This window comes from Argiope bruennichi, chromosome 4, assembly GCF_947563725.1.
Source record: "Argiope bruennichi chromosome 4, qqArgBrue1.1, whole genome shotgun sequence".
Taxonomy (NCBI): Eukaryota; Metazoa; Arthropoda; class Arachnida; order Araneae; family Araneidae; genus Argiope; species Argiope bruennichi.
The window spans coordinates 4,104,264-4,125,068 of NC_079154.1; the positions used below are offsets into that span (position 1 = coordinate 4,104,264).

Below are 20,805 nucleotides of genomic sequence, written 5' to 3' on the forward strand. Positions count from 1 at the left end.
TATGATTAAAGTGATTTGAGAATGAAAAAAATTTAGTCTATTTGTACCATAGGCTTTGTGGACATAAAGCAAACATTATTTCCTATTCTTTTAATTTAAGGTCATCACTCAAGTTTTATCAGACAATTCCTTAAACGCAAATTGAATTTAAACAGACTAAAGCAGGCTGATAAAACAATTAAACAATTTCAATGTTCACAATGATTAAGAAAAACTTTTTTTAACACAAAGGAAGAGTGTTTCAAATTCTGAAAAGACAAATGAATGTACTATAAGTGCCCTCATCTTTCAGTAGAATTCCACATTTCATCTTCTTGTCTCACTCAAGTAATATTTTATTCAATAATCTAGTTTCCAATCTTCGATAATATTAATGCAACGCTTATTAATATTTAATCTTATTTGATTTTGTTTCTAATCGCCTTTATCAACCAGTTGGTTCGCCAAGAATAATAGTTGTTACAAAGTTTAATTAGATATTTTATACAACATGGTCTTAATAGCTTCTTCAGAAAACTACTTTTTAAGCTTCTTGATAGATATATAATTCATACAATTTTAGATACCTTATGCCGTTCATTTTACTAAGCATTTCCATTGGTTTTCCTTTCTGTCACCTTTCTTAAAATTCATTTCATATTTCTAAATCTGCCAAAAGAATAAATGTTTAAATGAAATTTCAAAAAACAACAAAAATTGCTCAGAAGTGCACATTTTTATCTACCAAACTAAGCACAAAGTATATTGTGTCAAGTTTGGTCGTTCTATGTTGCCAATATATGCACATAAATATGCATTCATCATTATTATAAATAAAGATGAGGATTTATATATTATTGAATAAAATTTCAGAATACTATTACGAAAAGAAAAATACTAAGCATTAAAAGACAGACAAATAATTATAACACATTTAAGATAAATAAAAGAGATTAAAAAGAATTAGAAATCAAATATCAGGAAAAAAGAAAACGGTATTATATTTAAATAAAACGATTGCGATTATAATGCAAAATATGGAACTAGGTAAACTGTATTTGCATTATACACCAATGGAATGAATGATTTATTCAAGAAGCGCAGGATTTGGGACAACAGATTGATTTATATCAACGTTTTCACTGCTTTAAATAAACGTGCTTTCACCCAGTTATGATGTCAGGAATAATCGCTTGATGTAGGGCATAACAGGTGGTAGCCGTCTTTTCGAGCTCTTTTAATATGTAAAATAACAACTTTCAATCAAAAATGATCAGAATATATATATATATATATATATATATATATATAGATTAGTTTAGCGACAATTTAATGACATAATTATGATATTTAAATGGATTTTATCATATAAAATGCAAGGATGATTCGCAGTTTTGATTTTTAAAATTTATGATATATAGTAAGAATATTTTGTTATTTATTTTCATTCTTGAAGTTGTATTATACAATTCAAAAGTTAAATATATTGCACAATATTGTAATACATTTAACATAATATTATAATCCATTGTTACATAATATTGTAATTTTCTGTACAATATACAACAGAAATTACTTTAATCTTGTAATCAAATTTGATTGAAAAAATCTTCTATAAGATATAATATAAGCGTCATCAAATATAAAAAAAAATCAAAATAAGGTGACTAATATTATAACATAACTGACACGTTTACTTTTATTTAAAGTATAAACTGATAATGACCGTGTATGAAATTCAGGGTGTATATAAAATGTGATTAGAGCACATACTTTGTATAAACAAATATTCAGAACAATTATTGAGGATACTCATTTGTGCATGCCAACCGTATGAATACATGCATGTGCAAATATTCATACGGTTCATTTCTGAACACCATTCAAGTCCACTTTGCCGTAAAGGCATTTATCATTTTCCATGACAATAAGAACTAATGACTTACAAAACTAAGATATTAGAATAAAGCGGATGTCACATATTTCACCTAAGCATTCTTTAAAAGCTTTTATTTCATAAATTGCCGGGTAAAGAATATCTTGTAATGAGAAGTTTCAATCTGTAGAACTATATCAAAAATTATATCGATAAATATATATGTGTTATTTAAAAAATATTTTGAAACAAATATTTTATGAGCATTACTGCTTTTATCCAAAATGTATATTTTAAAATTTTATGATAGCTTATTCCTACCTTCCGAAGATACATGCAAGCTATGTCACGCAAACATTTTTATTTTTTCTATCATGTTCGAGTCAACACTTGCGTGACCTATTATCTGCCTTCGGGTTTTCGCACCTCAGTATTTTATTCTTTCCCACATAGAATAGCGTTATTTTTTTATTCACCGTTGTACAGTCATTTTCCGTTCTTTGGCAAAAGAAAAAGCCCTGACAGATAAATAATGGAACGACCGCTCGCACGAATAGGAAATCTTCCCAAATGTGAACGGAAATTATTGTATTTATTTACTCGCGAAAAGTCTCTCCAGCAAAATATCACGAATGGTATGAAATGATAATGAGATGGTCATCATTGTTTTCTGAATTTTGCATTAGTTGCGGATGTTTAGATTCTTTTCGGATTTTGAGAATAGACTGTATGGCAAAATAAACAACAGTTGAAGAGTACAGCAAAAAAAAAAAAAAGCCAATGTGAAAGCATGATTATTTTGAATGGTTTACTTAGTTTTTTTAATAATTTTGAAATTCTTATGTACAAAAATCTTCACTCTTTCTTCTGTGTTATCTAAATTTTTATTTACTAACCAATATGACGCAATAGGATAGCTCGATTTTCAACTTTAGAACTCAGCAAGAATCGGCTCATTGGTCTTGGCCCCAGTTGTCTGAATCATTATTGCCAATGAAGTTGCTTATCTCATTATTTACCCACTATATTGTCTATGATTCCAGGGTCACTTTAAAACTCATTAAATATTATATTATTCGTTATACCCACTGGAAAATGTTTTGGACATAAATACCACAAACGAATAATTCTAAAATCTTTGATCAAAGTTTTGCCAGGAAGCTTGCTTTGCTCTAATTTTGTCTCAAGTTCAGAAAGTATAACTGAATATACTGAATATAATTGAATATCTGAATGGATCATTTTTGAATTAAAGTTATTTTATAAAGCGGGTTTATGTAATGAAAATCATGGTTTTAAATGTATTATGAATTCAATTTAAGGTATTTCAGATTTAAAAAAAAATACCAAAAAATACCTACAGCTTCCCGCAAATCAATAAATGGAAAGGGACCCGTTCATTCTATACACGGGTAATGAAATTGTGCATTATGGTATTTAATTAAATGAAAAATATGTTTAATGAATTATGTGAAAATATAATAAATACATTGGCAAACAAAATTTGAAAAATATTGGTAAAATATATAATGTTGTGTTTTATATAATTTATGAATTAAAATGGTTATCAACAAAGAATAATGATGTTAGTAAAAATAAATATGTCATGCTAATGGTAACAAGCTATACTTAATTCTTAAAATATTTTATTGCATTGATAAAAATTTCTGAAATTACATTTACTTGCGTTATAGAATTACTTTTATATTCTATAAATTTCGAATCGTTAAACCATTAAAAAGATAATCTGCTATATATTATATTATTACTTGCTTTTTGATATTTGTTCAGATTCATATTCTTTGAAACATGGAAAAATATCGGCACTGAATCAATAATCTATCCATCGTCAAGAACATCAATAAATATAAAATGAACCTTACAGCATTATTTAACCCTGAAGCAGGCAGTTGACACCAAACAGTGACAAGTAGCATGTGAAAAGCTAATCAAGGTAACCTTTATTAATGTAAATGGCAAAATGATTACTTTCAGAAGGTGAATTTGCGGTCTTATTATGAAGGACGATAAGAAATTAAAAGAGTTCAAAAGACGCTTAAGCATTCCCCTTTGCAATGCTACTCTGTTAGAAACTGAAAGTCAGATAATTAAAAGCAATTCAACTTTCTTCTTAAAATACTAATCAGTATTATATCCTTTTAGCATAATTTCGAGGAAGAATGCGAGTCCTATGGAAGAACACGGTATAGAAAGTAGAACACGAGTGCACGTGCTCTTCGATTTTTCTTGTGTACTTCCCTATATACTACAATACATTTTGTATTTAACTTATACGTTTAACTTAACGTCGTATGGTAAATAAACAGAAACCAGTCTGCATTTTGGAATAATTTTATCTCCCATTAATGAATTTGTAGATTAGAATTTTCCTTTCAGGTCTTCATGCAACATTTCATTCATCTATTTATTCGGGCTCATTTATCGTTTTAAATATATACACAAATAAATAGCCAGATGGACAGATTAGCCGTAGGTGGATTCTATCCGATATTTAATGCGAAAATATGACATATATAATTTTATTTGTCTAGCTCGTTGCGCTTTTTAGTTTTAATTTTAAGATTAGTTTCACAATGAATATCAGAGAAAGTTTGGATTTCATAAATTAAGCATTCCAACTTGATTTAAGAACTGTCTTTAATATCATTAAGTATATATTAAAAACATTTTATCAAAATTTTCTTAACACTTAATGCACAATAGAAAGATATTCTAATTCTTTAATTAAATTCATTGCAAAATATAATTTCATAGAATAGATTGCAGAACATAATTTCGAATATAATAAAAATAAATTGGATAAAAAAATTTAAAATAAAGAATTAACTCTATAAATAATTTAGTAGTGCTTGAAAATAAAAGTAACAATAAGTAAAGCGAATGCAGCTGAACTTAAATGTAAAGTTTGGTAATTTAATCAGTTAATAAAAGCCTATTTAAATACTCCAAATACTGATGCTTTAATCAACAATGAAATAAATTTTATAAACATTCACATACAAATCAATCTTCAATAACACATTGATTTTATAATATCAAAGCAATACAGAAAGCTAAACGCAATACTTCTGACACTATTAAAATTTCATCTAAATCACAGTTAAAAAATTCTTTATTATTTCAGAAAACAAAGAACTTTTTTATTATATGAACAGTACGCTCATTTTCCTCCGAATATTTGGATAATTATTAACAATTTCATAGCTTTAAATGCTGAACAACAACAACAAAAAAAAACAATAAAATTCCATTTTTTATACCTCTTAAGGTAAACCTTCCTTGTCATAAACAAACTCAAAACATCATAACCCTTTCTTTGAATAAAATGTAAACACTAACTCGGAACACAGAGAAAAAGAATTGTTGCAGCGAGTGAAATAGAAACTATTCTTTGAATTTAAGTGGGTTCGCGTGTTTGTGGTTATGAGTTTATCCTGATCATAAACTCAACGAGGCAGACGAAATACGCGCAGCTGTTGCGACATGAAATTTATAAGTAGACTATGCTGATCCCAATAGTGAATTTCTCTGAAGAGTTCAATAAAAAAAAACTCTAGTAGTCACTGATAATGGAGCAATGAATGTGGTTTAGCAGCATTTTAAAATAAAATCAGTGGTTAAAGAAAAGCAATAAATGTGAACGAAGAAATAGCGCATTTTGCAGTAGATCTGTCGTTGAAGAAGTTCAGATAAATATATATCTCTACCCACTCTCAACTAATTCCCCAATCAAAATTTATCACATTAAATTCAAAGTAATTAATGCTTAAAGAAGTTTTACTGTATTCATTAAGAAATCAAACCCCTATGTCTCGAAGATTTCGATCATTTTCATTTGGCTTGTAAAGCCTGAGCACGGCTTGGATGAAATGAGAGAAAATAAAACTTTTTTTCTTGATCAAAGTAATAATTGATAATGGACATTTGAATTTATGAAAATCAATTGTGGTCTAAGAATAATTTTGAATAAAGTGTTAGGAAAATGTTTCATTTTCATGTGACTCTTCTACACGAAAGGTCGATGAAACGCATCCTTACGAACTTTTGAATCGAAATAATAATATATAAGCTTGTTGCAAACCGATTCATATGGAAACTTCAAGTGAATGACTTTAATTTATTTACATGTTACAGAGTAAAAAATATGAATGACTTTGACCTATTCTATTGTCACAATAGAGAAAAGATTGTGCAAACCGTTTAGAAAGGAAGTCACTACAATGGGCTGCCTTAAAAATTCGTTCCATTGCATTGTCTCCTTAATTTGTTTCTATGTTTCTTTGTCTACATATCAATACATGATCCCTTGATTTGTTTTGCAAATTATTGCAAAAATATGGTAATTCGCTACTGCAATGTAACAAATCTCGTATCTGAATTCTAGCAAATCACGAGAAAAACTTTATAAAGGTTAGAAAATCAAGGAAGTTTTACAGTAGAACATGGAGTCACAAAGTCGAAAACGTAAAGGATCGTTGCAAAAAGGGAAGAGGCACTTTCTTAGTGAATAACAGTAAGCTTATAAAAAAGCTTTATCGATATAAGAGATCCGCCTTTATGCACAATGACAGTAAAAACATACGTGGAAGATTTGTGAAACATGATAAAATTACATATTTATGCTTTTCTATTACTTCTCTAACCTTCGTTTTTTTTTTCTTTTTACTAAACTCTTTCTATCCCTGCGTCCTACGTTGTAAACACAGTCCATCAAAAAAATATCCGGACACCGCTCATTGTACCGAAATAATCGCACAATAAAACTGTAAATATTGTTTCCATAAGTTATGAAATATATGTAAGTTATTGTCTTCATATTTAAAATGACTCAAACTCAACTTTATCAAACAGGAACACTCAACTTCGAATACACATTTTTAATTCCTAAAATTTAAATCATCTAATTCAAATGCATATAACCGTTTGTAATTTTAAGTAGAAGGTTGATGAATTATAAGCGGTTCAAAACTTGAATTTCTAATGTTAAGGAACAGCTTCCGTTTTTTTCCAAATATTTCAAAATATAATGAATCCTTCAAAATAGTATTCAATACTCAAGACTAAAAGTACGTATTTTTAAAGGCATATTTTATATTTTTAATTAATTTTTAAATTCATATGTTCAAAATATTTGAATAGAAACGTAAAAAATTCGATGCCAATCGGAATTACAGGACCTAAAATAACACCAATTCAAATTTTATCTATTCTATAGTTCTATAGTTATTCTATAGTTTTGAAAATATGCAATTAGCAATAACCAAAAATGTTCAAGGTAGAATAATTTTGTTTGTGTGTCCGTGTGTGTGTTTTTTTTGGTGGGGGAGGGAGGCGGACATCTCAGTTTAGCAGAAGGATTATCAGGAAGGAATGAAGAATTGTTACAATAGAACAGAAAACAAAACATACCGTCCAATATTGCTTTAGATTAAAATATTTTTTATTTCTTTTTTCAAAACAAGTAAGGTGAGGTAGGAAAAAAATCTATACATCTGGTGGCTTCTGTGTAGCCAATAGAAATATTTTAAAAACAATTTTATAGGAGTTAGAAAAAAATATGTTTGGTTTCAATTTTAAAATTTTGTTACCACTTTTAAACAGGCATTTTCAAATCCACTGAAAGATTAACATTAATCTATCAAGCAATTAGCTAAATATTTTAGCTCTCTCATATAGAGTAATGCAACCATTTTTACGCTAAGAACCTAAACAACGATTGTTTACAACATGAAACTTAACAAAGGATCTATTGTAAGTGGAAGGAAATAACAACCTTATAATATTATATTCTTCCTTAACAGGCATTGTAATTTGTAATAGGTATAGTCTTAATCTGCTGAAAAGTGTTTGGAGATATTTGAAATGATTAATATTTTATCTCATAAATATAAAACAATTATTTTAAGATTTTGTTTTATAGCTTAGTGTTCCGTAATGAATTATTTGGAAAGTGAAAAAAACGTCCTTTTATAAAAACAAAAGTTTTTTTTTTTTTTAAACACAAGAAGAACGGATGTAGAAACAAATGTTCAAAGCATATCATCAAAACAATGCACTAAAGAAAAGCATAAATCATCAAGTCCTTTTCTATATAGCAATATTGTAACAATACAAATGGCTTTCAGAATAACAAGGAAATTCATTGTCAGAAAAATGCTTTCATTACCGATGACCACCCTCAATACCTGTTATTCCAAGGTCAGTCAGTATTAAGCACTATAAACTGTTGTCGTTCTGCGCATCCATAAGAAAGCGCACATTTATACACAGTTAAAAGTTCTTAAATTTTAGTTTTGTTTTATGGAATTTTAATAAAATGCGGATGTAAATACGAAATTACTTGTGTCAATGTAATTAACGTCGCATATTGAAGCTAAGTGAGATCTGTGCTGACACAACCAAAGAAACTTTTAACAGTAAGGTGATGAGTGCAACATCAAAGAAGGCGCCACATATCCAGTCTTCTGTATCAACATTTATCTATTTAGGATTTGATTAGGAAATACACCAAAACTGGTTGTCAAATTTGTTGAAGTTAAAAAAAAAATAGTATGAATTACAAAAGTTAAGACTACATCATTTATTCTAGATTTTTTTTTTTCTTTTCACGGAAATTATTAAATTTTTCTAAAAGTTTAAAAAAAACTTTTAAAGTACTGGAATTGCCAAGGTAGTTTATACCAATTACGAAATCACAAATTTAGTTTAGTTTAGTTACATTAATTTCCTATTTTAAAGCAACACTAGGGCTACTTTGGGACAGACCTCGTCATTTTGAACGGAGGTCAGATGACTAGGACGACACCTGATCTCGCACCCCCTCTCCACACCAGCGAGAAGACGTTTGGCCCCGACGGATTTAACGTACCCCAGACCCGTTTACACGACGGTTCTTCTGTGGAATCGGGTCTCGAACCTGAAAATCCTCCAGGGCCGATGCCTAGACCTTACCACCAGACCACCATAGCTCAGTGGTCTAAAGAGGATGTTTGGCATAGTTCGTTCCTCCCGATTTCCGTTGGCGAATATGACTGTTTTTTCCATAGCCTTCCGCGGTCTTTATAAAATCACAAATATTCAACTTAAGGTTATACAGAGTACTATAGAGTTGGATGCAAATCTTAAGATGTAATTATATTATGCATTTCATGCAATCGTTATCAATTTCTATAAAATGGAAGGAAAGGATGTTATGTTATAAAAACCGTGACGAACAATTTGAAAATTCCGAGTTCTATTTAGAAATAAAATGCGACTTAATTGATTCAATGAACGCTGCATCCATTTGTAAATGTGATGACTCATAGCTCTTACCTCTACGATGCGGAAGAGAAGGGTTCTACGGCGCTGCCTGATAATGATCAGCGATATCCTTTGAAAGCAAAAGTTCATTTCCCGTTCCAAAGAGAAACCGTTCTTATTTTTACCCTACATTTTTCACTAGACATTGAAACTTCCCTACGACATCCTACTCTATTGAATGGAAGTGTCACGAATCACGGACTGGCAAAAGAAAAAAAACCCCGCCCACACTTCGACCAGACAGACTCATTTTTTGCATGCTATTAGTAAAGTACAATCTCCCTAAAAATTTTCTGTGTAAACCATTCGAATGATATAATATTCGAAAAAATAAATCCAGTTGTAAAAATTTCGTTATCAACTTTCTCTTTATAGCTTCAATCGCAGCTGTATCGCTAATAATGAATTAAAACGCTTCCATTGTTGTCGGATCCCACGGAAACACGTGCGCAACGGACAGGTGATTCCGGCCAACCTACTTTTGAGAAATATTTTTTGAAAAATTGTGAGAAGAGACCATGCTGCTTGTGCGCAACTGGAATAACACGCAAATGCTATTTTGTTTTAAATTTTAAAAAAATACATGGATGATGTCCTCCTCTTAAATTTTGAAAATTTAGCGTCAATGATAATTTTAGAAAAAGATCATTCAACTAAAGTACGGATGAAAATAAAATCAATGTGGCATATTATATATACACATAGGACTTAATATTAGTTAAATGAAATGAAACCACAGATAATATACAAAAAATAAATCAAAATTATATTTCTAAAATATATAAGTTATAAAATATGTAATCTAAATAATGAATGCCCAGAAAACAACTCCAGAGTCCAAAATAGCTTGAATAATGTTTAGTAAAATAAAGAGAACGATAAATAAACGATGAATGCCGTTAAGTGTTATTAAAAATGTTATATATATTATCGAATTGAAATTCTTTGGCGTTAAACAAACTGGACAGATATCACAGAACTGAACTGAAATCGATAAAAATGAAGAGTTTCGCTTAACTGAAGACGAATCCTGATGCAGTGAACTTTCAGAAATCAGGCTAAAACGATTGCAGAGCAGCATAAGGATATTAGAGAATTAAGGTTATCCTAATTCCACATGAGAGAAATGATGGATAAAAACACAAAATACTACAGCAGATAGCACATTTTAGATCAATTGAAAAATGTTCTAAAATGTTCTATAGTAGTACAATGAAAAAGTGTTTTTTCAAATGCATTTCGTTATGTTATGCAAAAAAAAAAAAAAAAAAAAAAAAATTGAAAAAATCAAAGCTTATATATTTTGGAAAATCTCTAAATATAAGAAAACTATGTATTTTTATGAAAATATTTGAGTAGTATTAATGCTTAATTACAGTACGATTATCAAATCACAGATTCCAATTTGTGCAAATAGAATTTCAACTGATTTACTGAATATGTAATTTCGTTTCACAGAAATAACAACAATAATAAATTGAACCAAAAACAATCAAAATTTAATCAACATTTGTAGACAATCGACAAAATATTTTAATAGACAAAGAAATGTATAAAATATATAATTTAATATATATATATTGCCTTTTCCATTATTTATTATTGATGAAGTCTATGTTTGGAAGACGCACTTTTTAACGACGTTTCTACTGTTTCTACGTGATATTCTCAGAGCAAAATCTTTCAGCTTACCTGCCATTTTCTCGAGGAAAATTAACGCACCCGGCAAGTTTTTCTCCTCATTTCGAGTGCCTATAATGTGCGCAACCTTGAATTTGTTTGAAGGAGACACGCGACCGTGAAAACCGTTCTGATGCTGCTGCGTTGATCTATTCTTTTCTACCATCGCCATTTAAGTGTAAAATAGAGAATAAGTCCTTTTTTCCATTTGCGTTTTCTCATAAATCGAAAGCTTCTACCTCCATCTGATGAATCGATTATTCGCTTTACTTCCCAGTGATTGCTGTTTTCAGATGTACAGGATTAATTTAGGGAAACCAGCGTTCCGATCTATGCATTATGGGAAAATTGTGAAACTAAAAGGAAAGGATAAAATTTAAGCTGGCTTCTTTTTTAAAATTTTTTTGGCATACGAAATACAAAAAAATAAATAAATAAATTCAAAAAAACAACTCTATTTTTTAAAAAATAATTCAAAAATTTGGCGAATATCCAAGTTTTAAACTACTCTGAGACCGAAAGAAATGTAGACAAATAAAAATGGATAGATGGATTTAAAATGTGTAGCTTTCTCCATTCATTCGTAGAAAACTGCCTATCAGTACAAATGCAAGTAACTAATTTCAAAACGCAGGAAGTGAGATCAAAATGTAAAACACGGGAAAACTGACAACTAAACTGTAGATTTGAATAAGAACTCGAAAGAAATCCGTTCAAAAGTCGATTTGTGCTGTCTCATGCATGTAAATAGGGAAATTCAAAAGCACAACGGGTAGAATAAATAAAATATGGAACGTTATCGTTTTTGTTACTGACATTTTAATTCTGCGCGAAATGTCAGTTTCAATCGTACGAGAAGAAAAAGGTCCAAATACATATTCGATTTTCTTCAATATATTAGACATCACAAAACGCTAGAAAATCCGAGACAAAAAAAAAAAAATCTAAATCTGAGAAAAGGGACTCTAAAACAAAAACTCATTTCAGGCCTCCATCAAGATTCAAAATTTATGTGGTAAGAGGAGATATAACTTGTATTTAGGGAGATGCGAGAAAATTTTGAGTTGACTACTCTCTCTTACAGAATTTGCGGTACTTAGCGGTGACGGTAATATTGCTCTAAGAAATGTATTGAAATTATTTTCACACTTTTTTTTATCTTAAGGTGATTTTAAAACACGTATCTTCATATAAAAAAAACATCTACTCTTGAAGTTATTTATTTATTTATTTGCTGCATCTGTGATGATAATAAACCAATAAATCGGAGCTGTTGTCACATTTATGTTAGAATTCTGTGAACTAGATCTACTTCAGAGTTTCACACAGATTCTTGCTATTGTTCTCATTTCTATATTTAATAAGATTATTCAAATATTTAATAAAATGATTCCTATTAAAATGCTTCATCTGCTTTAAGAATTTCTTACAATGCTTATTACGAGATTTTAAAATTTTCTTTGCACGTCACTTACGTGCAGTTCTACAGAGGCAGAAGTGGTGTTACAAGAATATTTCATATTTTATTTTGCTCCATTTTACACTTATAGGTAATTATATTATTCTTATGCATATATAATTAATAAAAAAAATTAAATGTAGCAAGAATGAACATTGACGACTATTGATTATACGTAACGATAAGACGACATAAAACCATTTGTTTGCAGAGCGGATACACATTTGTAGGTGCCAGAGTGAGAACAGTTATCATTCAACTGGGAACTAATAGTGCAGAAAGGGACAGCGAAAGGGACAATGCATTAGCTTTTTCTATTTCAAGCGCATAATTATTTTTTGAAAAAACGATATAAGGTTATATTTTGCCTTCTTTGCGCTTCCGATGAATTTAAAATTGGATCATCACTTTCATTTGCGATGAATCCCAATGATTTTTCATTCAAAACAATATAAACACTCATTTTTACTGGTTATGAAACACAATATTAAATATTTTTTATTAACGCCCCCTCCCCATCTTGAAATTTTAGCCCTCATTTGAGAATTGTCTTATTTAGCTTGAAATAAAAGTTTGAAGAATGAAAAGAATCGTAAACGTTTCTTTAATATCAGAAGGAAATAAAAACTTGGAAGAAAAATTAGAATGCCTTAGAAATATTTAATCAGTTTATTTGTTATATTCATTTCAATGCCAAGAAACATCTGTCAACGAAGCTGACTCCAATACATCTGAAGGACCTTATCGTAAACTGTGAGTTATTTTTAAATCCAAGAGCATATTTATCTAACTTTTATACGCTAACTATCAGACACGGTAGCGTTAAAAAATCACGTTCTGCCAAAAGATTTTTCTAGTATCTCATTGTTCCTTACAGATAAAAACAACAAAAATATAAAATAATCTCAGAAAATCCTCCAGAACACAATGGAATTTAAAAAAAAATCTTAACCTTGTACATTTTCCTGCTATTAAAGTGATAATGCATGATATTTAAGAAAAGCATTTAAAAAAAGTTTTAACACTCATTTATTTTCCAAACAGACATTTTTAAAAATATCAGTTAAAATAATTTTTTCGACTTTCTCGTACATAATTCACAATTACATGCGAGAATTTCTCTCGGTTCGCCGAAAGTACTGTCATTCTCAAAGAATTCGAACATGAAATTTTGACGCATTTCCACATTTCGGACTTCCTTTTGTTGGAAAAACTTACGTTCTTGGAATTACGTCTGTCTGTCGTTCGATCTATGAACACGATAACTCAAAAATACTTTGAGCCAGATAAAATAAATTAATCAAAATTAGACTTTTCACCCAATTTGTAGATTTCTATGAAATTCGAAACGAAATCCATTCATAGGAAGTCTGCCTGACCGATTCAAAGTAAATAAGATAACCACAAAACGCATAGAGACAGAAAGATAAAATAGGGTACTCAAGTTTAGATCTGTAGCAAATTTTGGAACTGAATTCGTCAAGGGGTTGGCCATCTGTCGGATTGTACTTCCGTATTAATGTAAACGTGATAGTTAAGAAAACATAGCAGCATAGATCAATAAGTTTTAATTCACAGTTTTCGAATCAAAAATGCAAATTCTCATCCAATTTTGAACCAAATCTGTCAAAGCATTGACCGTTTTCGATTGTACTTTGTACTTCGATTGTACGTTAGTTCAAACACATATAACGATAACTCATAACTCAAAACATATATATTTACCGCTTGGCTGCGATGAATCACCGAAGTTCGTAAGATAAGTTCAGTAAAAATGGTAGATTCACATCAAATATTGATATTTTGTAACTATTATTAATACACATATACCGATCTTTTTTACCGTACAGTGGAGTGCGTCACTCGTATGACTGGGCGCTCGCATATGGCCCATTTTAGCCACAGATTTTTTCATAATATTAATATCAGCACGGTGATATTAATAAAAATATCACCGGTGATTCGGGAAAAATAAAATGTGAGCATTAATGGAGTCACGACGTGCCCAAAATCCACAATTTTATGCGAAGGGATGGGGGGGGGTAAGATAACTCCTTTATTAAAAAGAGTATGCGAAAAAATGTCAGGGAGACGGTTCCCGTTGGTTTAATCTTAAGATATAAAACTTTAAAAAAATTTTAATGCTCATATTACTTAAAACGCAAATCAGGAGAAAACTATAAGAGACATCTTATTACCATAAAAGTCTTAATGATACAGAAGACAATGAATTCTTTTAAGTTTTATTCAGATTTAAGTGTTTGGAAATGATCAAAGTTTTAAAACAATATCTTGAAAATAATGATGAATTTTTGCTATGCAATATTTCCATCGGAAAACTTTTTTAAAATAAAATAGGATTCATTTATAAATGTGTTTATAAAAAATTGTAAAAATATAAAAAGAGTTATTAATTGAAAATGTAAATTTGAAACTTTTTATTAATTATTAATCAAAAATCCAAAAGTGGTTTCAAAAAGTGACGTTAGTATAACTAAAACTTAAAATGAATATCTACTAGAGATGCAATGCCTTCTAAGTGAGGAAGTTCCTAAAATTATCGATTAATATATTCGAATGGGTACATTATTTCTAATTTGAATCACGTGATTAAACATATCAAGCAAGGCGCTCGCATATGGCCCATTTTAGCCACAGATTTTTTCATAATATTAATATCAGCACGGTGACTTCTTTGCTTTAAAACTAGAACTAACCTACCATTTAATATCGTCTCGTTTCTTCTTAAAATTATACTAAAGAACCATTTAAAGCATACAGATACTTTAACTTTTTTCATAGCATGAGATTTTTTTTAATGCTTAGACTCAATTGGGGGCTGCAGTGGTCTGTTACTGGCGCCTTCGTTTCGAAATCCCAGGATTCCCAATTCAAAATCAAACTCATTTAAAGATATGCCTTGTAGGTGGATCTAATTATTGCTACATTTGATATCGAAAGTAATAAGCCGTCTCACTAATGTCGCCCGGGAAGTAACAGTTGCCACCCTCGTTATCAGAATACCGTCCAAAATTAGAACATTCTTTCCAAAATATGTCTCGTGGCTTAGAATAGCTTCAATATGTATAGAAATGAAGGAGTTTTGATTGAGATGATGCAGTTGTCATGAGTACAGTGCTTGCGTTCAGAGAGGAGTGTTATCAAAAAATGATCAATGCACACGAATGCAGCATCATTTCAAAAATTTGCTGGCGAACATATTTTTCTTATTCTCTGTTTATAAAGAGTGCTTATGCCACGTACATTCTCACGGTTAAAAAAAAAAGGAAAGAAAATGTTAGTTTAACGAGGAAAAAAATCATTTTGGTGAAGTCGAAGCATAGATAAGAGTAGAGTAAATAAACAAACGTTTTCACACGATATTAAAAGGAAATGAATAAAAGAAAATAAACACGTTCTTTTAGTGTGTAATATATGTATTTCAAGGATATGCATATGCAAGTGTGGGTTTTGACTGAAGATGCACAAGAGTTTCACTTCCTCGTATACGAAGTACTCATAGAGAAAGTATTCAAATCATTAGAAACTCGACCACGAGATTGTGTTGAATTTCCGCATTGAAGAACTCTCTGAAACCGAAAAACATGTGTTTGGAATCTCTTCCATCTAACTGAGGGTACTATAATTTAAAAATACTTTGATACAGAGAGATGGAATTTGGTATGGGATCTTTATATAAAATGTGTAACATTTTTATCACATTTTGAACGAAATTCATTCACAAGAAGTCTCTCTGAGAGCGAGTAACAAATGTGAGTAGATAAAATTTGCCACACAGTTTTAGCTCCAAATGTAATTTTTACCTTCAGATTTTAAACCAGATCAGTCAAAGGGTTCACTGTCTGTCGGTCTGTACATTTGACTGCATGTAAACGCGATAACTCAAAAATTCAGCTACCTTGATGTTTCATATCTGATACGTGATACTGTTATTGAAATTTTAGTTCCTCGTCGAATTTCAGTTTCAATCTATTAAGGTAAAAGTGTTTAATATACATTCTCAGATTTCGTTACTATATAACGAAGCACAAAATGTTCATGGGTGGAAAGGAAATTAAAAAAAATTATGAGCATTCATCGCGTTCATGGCCTTGCTAAGGTCCACAATTTTTATGCTGTGGTGGGGGGATGTAACACAATATAAGGGGGTTTGTAGGCGGGAATGTTCTTGTGAAACTACTCCCGTGGATTTTAAAACGACTTTTTTAGAGGAGTAATATTAAAAAAAAAAATAGAAAATAGAAAAAGTTAATTAGATATGTAAATCTGTAAAATCTCAATGAATCAGATCTCATATAAAAATATATACATCATTAAAGAAAATTTCTAATGTAATAAGAAAAATCACAGTTCATATACGATGTAAACTATATATTGCTGTGACGATGTGTAAAACTGGTATCAATATTTCGAACAGCAGATTATATATTTAAACACAGTAAAAGCATTGGTTATGTTTGAGTGACAAAAAAAGTTTTCGTTTTGAAAAGTCTTTACTTATAGCTTACTTAGTATCGCACGTTTCATGCTTTTTAAGGATTTGATTTTATTATTAATTTTTCAATGTTTTTCAAGCACTGGAGCTCAGAAATCTTTTTCGGTTATTGGTTCATGGTGACTAGAGAATATGTTAATATTTTTATAGCTCTGAATTATCAATCGCATATATTAGTTTAGTTAAAAATTGATTTCATAGAGTAGGTGCCGTCAGGAAATCGATTTGTTATAAGTTAATTTTTAAGTTCAATAATATTTGTCACTATAAACATATAGAATATATTAAAGGTAAAATATGATTAAAGAAACTGAAAAGGATCAAAATGAAAAGATTTTAAACATTACTTTTTTATTGGTATATTAAAAACAGAAAATAATATTTTTATATATTTTACTGAAAATCAATTCAAATTTGAAAGAAATTAAAACAAAATGTACTTATTATTTTACACTTATATTATAAAAGTGATATAAGTGTGAAATATGTTCCATTTACTTAGAGTACTTTTATGGTTGTTTGTCATCTATAATTTTGAGAAAAAAATGAATTAAGAATATCAAAAAAAAAAAAAAGGAAAGTAACAATTTATTTTTATAATAGGAATATTGCTTATACGAATTAGAATATTTACTTTTCTAGTAGAAAATTAACTATGTAAGTTATGTATAAATTACAATATTACACTTATAGAGTATTAAGAGGTTGTTATACACTTAAAGAAAACTGACAGATTTGATGCATTGGTTCGTGTAAGATGTTTAAACGTCAAAGTGATTGCGTTCGATTCCCAAATACAACTAAGATGCCTCAAGTCATTTTTGAAAAATCAAAATAACTACCATAAAAAATAAAGACAAATAGCCAAAAAATAATAAATATAAAAAGTTTTTTAAAAATTATATTTTTTTTAATCAAAAATGTGGAAATCAAAACAAAAATGATAAGAAAGTGAGAGGCAGAAAAAAAATACAAGAATGTTGTAAAGTCGCTGTGAGTATCATAAAGAAAAAAAAAGTAATCTCAAACATTATTATACAAAAATTAAAATTCATTCATAAATGTGATTACGATTTCAATTTACTTTTAGCTTTTTTTTATTTGCGGCTTTCTATTTTTGTTTTCATCTCCTGTCTTTTGATTTAAAAAAAAATTATTTTTCTAAAATACATATAAAAATTTAAAAAGGAATACTTATATTAATTACTTTTGAATTGTATTTACAAATATGCAAAAAAGTGAAGACTCTGTGACATTTTTTTGTGCTAAATGCATATAAAATTATATATGTTTAATCGCATGCTTGCACATAGTTTTAGCGCAGTTTTCTGTAAAAATTGTAACGCTGAAGTCATGATACTTATAAATTACCTGATTGATTTCTGAATTCAACAGATATTAAGACGTAACCTTTTTCAATACCGACATCAATATCTTGCAAAAATAATTGTTATTTCATGAAACATGCTGGGTTCAGATAATGAAAGTTACCAAATAATTTTTGCTAAGAACATTACCATTATTGCTTTTTATAAGTGAAATAATAATTAATGGACATTTATAGAATCATTGTTTATTTTATAGTTTTTCGAAAAAATACCTTTTTTCTTATATTTTTTTAAAAAATTCTGAAAGTGATGTATAAATCTGAATTTATTATGAAATCGAAGTCCATAAAAACGTGACAGTAAAAAAAAAGAAAAAAATTGGAAAAAAGAATACAAATTTGGGATTACCACAAAAATATAGTTAAAAAATCAAGTTTTAATTTTAATTGCACTTTAGTATGAAATATCTAAAAAATTACAATTTTAAAATAAAAGATAATTACTTTGAGTGTAAGTAAAATTCCTTAAAGTAATGAAAATGAGATAGATAGATAAAATAATGAACATTACCTTTGGTTGATTGACATAATAAATAGCTCTTTTCGGCCAAAATTGGCACGCTTTTTGTGCACATATTGATGGAACGCTTTTAGATTTCTTCTTCAGTTGAAGCACTTTAGCCGGTAAAGCCATTCAAAATAGTGGATAAAATTTTCAGTTACAAACACAAAAACATTTCAGTATGACAATTAAGTAGTTTAATCCGTTTCTTGCTGATATAAGCTCTACGTTGGGCAAGTCATTATGTATTTTTCATCTACAAATAAACATCTTTCTCATTTAGAAAGCTGAGTACAGTCCATAGTAAGCCAGCAGTCAGTTAGAAATTCTGATCATCCAGCACTCTTCCATATGTAAAATCCAGCTCTTATAGGAATTGTTACTCGAACAAAATGGGATAATAAAAGTATCATGCTTTATATTTAGTTTTCTTAAACAGCAATTTCACTTGGAAATTTAACAGATGTTATTTATATTTCTATTTAAACGCAAAGTCTCCACTAGAGGAATGCGTAACATCATTTCCTTGTAATATATTCAAACTAAAACATTATAAGAATTGCAAATATCATCTTCTAAGACACATTTTCAACACATTTAAAATGTTCCCATTTATTTAATAAATGTACTTAATGTGACGAACAAAACACTATAGTTTTCTCTTGTTCTACAACTAACTATGTTTTTCATTAAGTAGATTAATTAAACATTTCTAGAATAAGAAAGCGAAAAAATTGAAGAAAATTTTTCCCAAACACAGGAAGATATGGTGCATGGACAAACCCGCTACAGCTGATTCCACCAGCTGTTTTCTACTTACTAAAATGACAGTTCAAGAAGATGCTCGCTTAGGGTTGCTTTCCCGCTTTTCCACGTAGTTGCGCCAAGCGTGGGAAAATGTGTCGCCAAATGAATGAGAAACGAGACAGAAACGCCTCCTTTCGACGGTAAGTTATTAATGCGTGTAAAAAGTGGGTGTTTATGTTTTAAAGCAAAAACATGTCTTTCTTGACTTGTTGTCAGAAAAATCATATTCAGCGGCGTAAAGTAATTAATCAGCAATTTTATCAGTGTTAAACAAAGCATTGAGTCAAATGCGTCATTCTTTTAATATTAATGAGGAAACGTTCTTCACATATTTTTTTTTTTAAATTTTTGATTACATTTCACAGAAACTGATGACTTGTGAGAGTAGTTTTTCAAAAACAATTGATTTATTAAAAAGTAGATATTTTTTTTAATAGAAAGAGTTATATGTTGTCAGTAAAATCCTTCTCCATATATGCAGCCTATTATTGTATTAACGTATGCAATTTATAATTACGGTGGGACAAAAAAAGGTACAACAGAATAAATAGATAAATAGAAGTCAGCATAAAAATATACAAGAAATTTGAACAAGTTAAAATTCGTAAACTAAATACTTATTTATTAAATCATTGGTTTTAAAAAAAGCCATTATACAAAAAAGGATAATTTTTTTTTTCTAGTGGCAATTGGAGAACGCTTATAAATTTGTAATTTTTATAACACACAACTTATTGATTTTAATTACCACAGTTTTAGTAGGCTTTAATGCCTACTAAAACTTCATTTCCACTTAAAAATTATTAAATATAGAAGAAAAATATCTAAAATATTTTTAATTAAAGATTCAGAAAAGCTATGTGTATTTTTGAAATTCTGATTACCATAATTACTATGTCAGTATTTTAGAGTTTTTTTAGAGCTTCGTTTTCTTAATATAAATTTAATTTTCAATATGTATTTTGAAAAAAAAAATCCATATTGTGAAGGAAGTGAGCAATGTTGAATGGTTTCTTTTCTAAAGATATGGGAATTTATTTCAAATCAAGTACAATAAAACTCTGATAATTTGTTAAAATTGTGTCTTGTGTCAAAATTGGAATTCGTATTTACATCAGTATGAGATTATAAAAGAAAAAAGAATTTATCAATTACCTAATTCTTTAATAGTGCACAAGAAAAGAAAAATCGACATCTAATCGTAAATAAACCCCAAAATGAAGACAGGCGAACTCTCACAACATCCTGCTATTTTTATAAGTACTCCTTTCAGGGT

The 20,805-nt window shown here is 29.2% G+C and overlaps 1 protein-coding gene across 2 annotated transcripts in view; it reads right to left on the bottom strand.

Moving 5' to 3' along the window:
- LOC129965482 (rap guanine nucleotide exchange factor 4-like) overlaps positions 1–20,805 on the bottom strand; it is a 612,559-nt gene that overhangs the window by 120,368 nt on the left and 471,386 nt on the right. Inside the window, exon 1 of one of the 2 annotated variants that reach the window (XM_056079392.1) lies at positions 18,732–19,531. The exons of the other annotated variant lie outside the window; for it this stretch is intronic. Within the exon in view, the coding sequence (XP_055935367.1) occupies positions 18,732–18,854 (123 nt within the window). The 5' untranslated portion in view covers positions 18,855–19,531. Of the gene's footprint in view, positions 1–18,731; positions 19,532–20,805 lie in introns of those variants that run through there. 2 annotated transcript variants of the gene reach the window in all.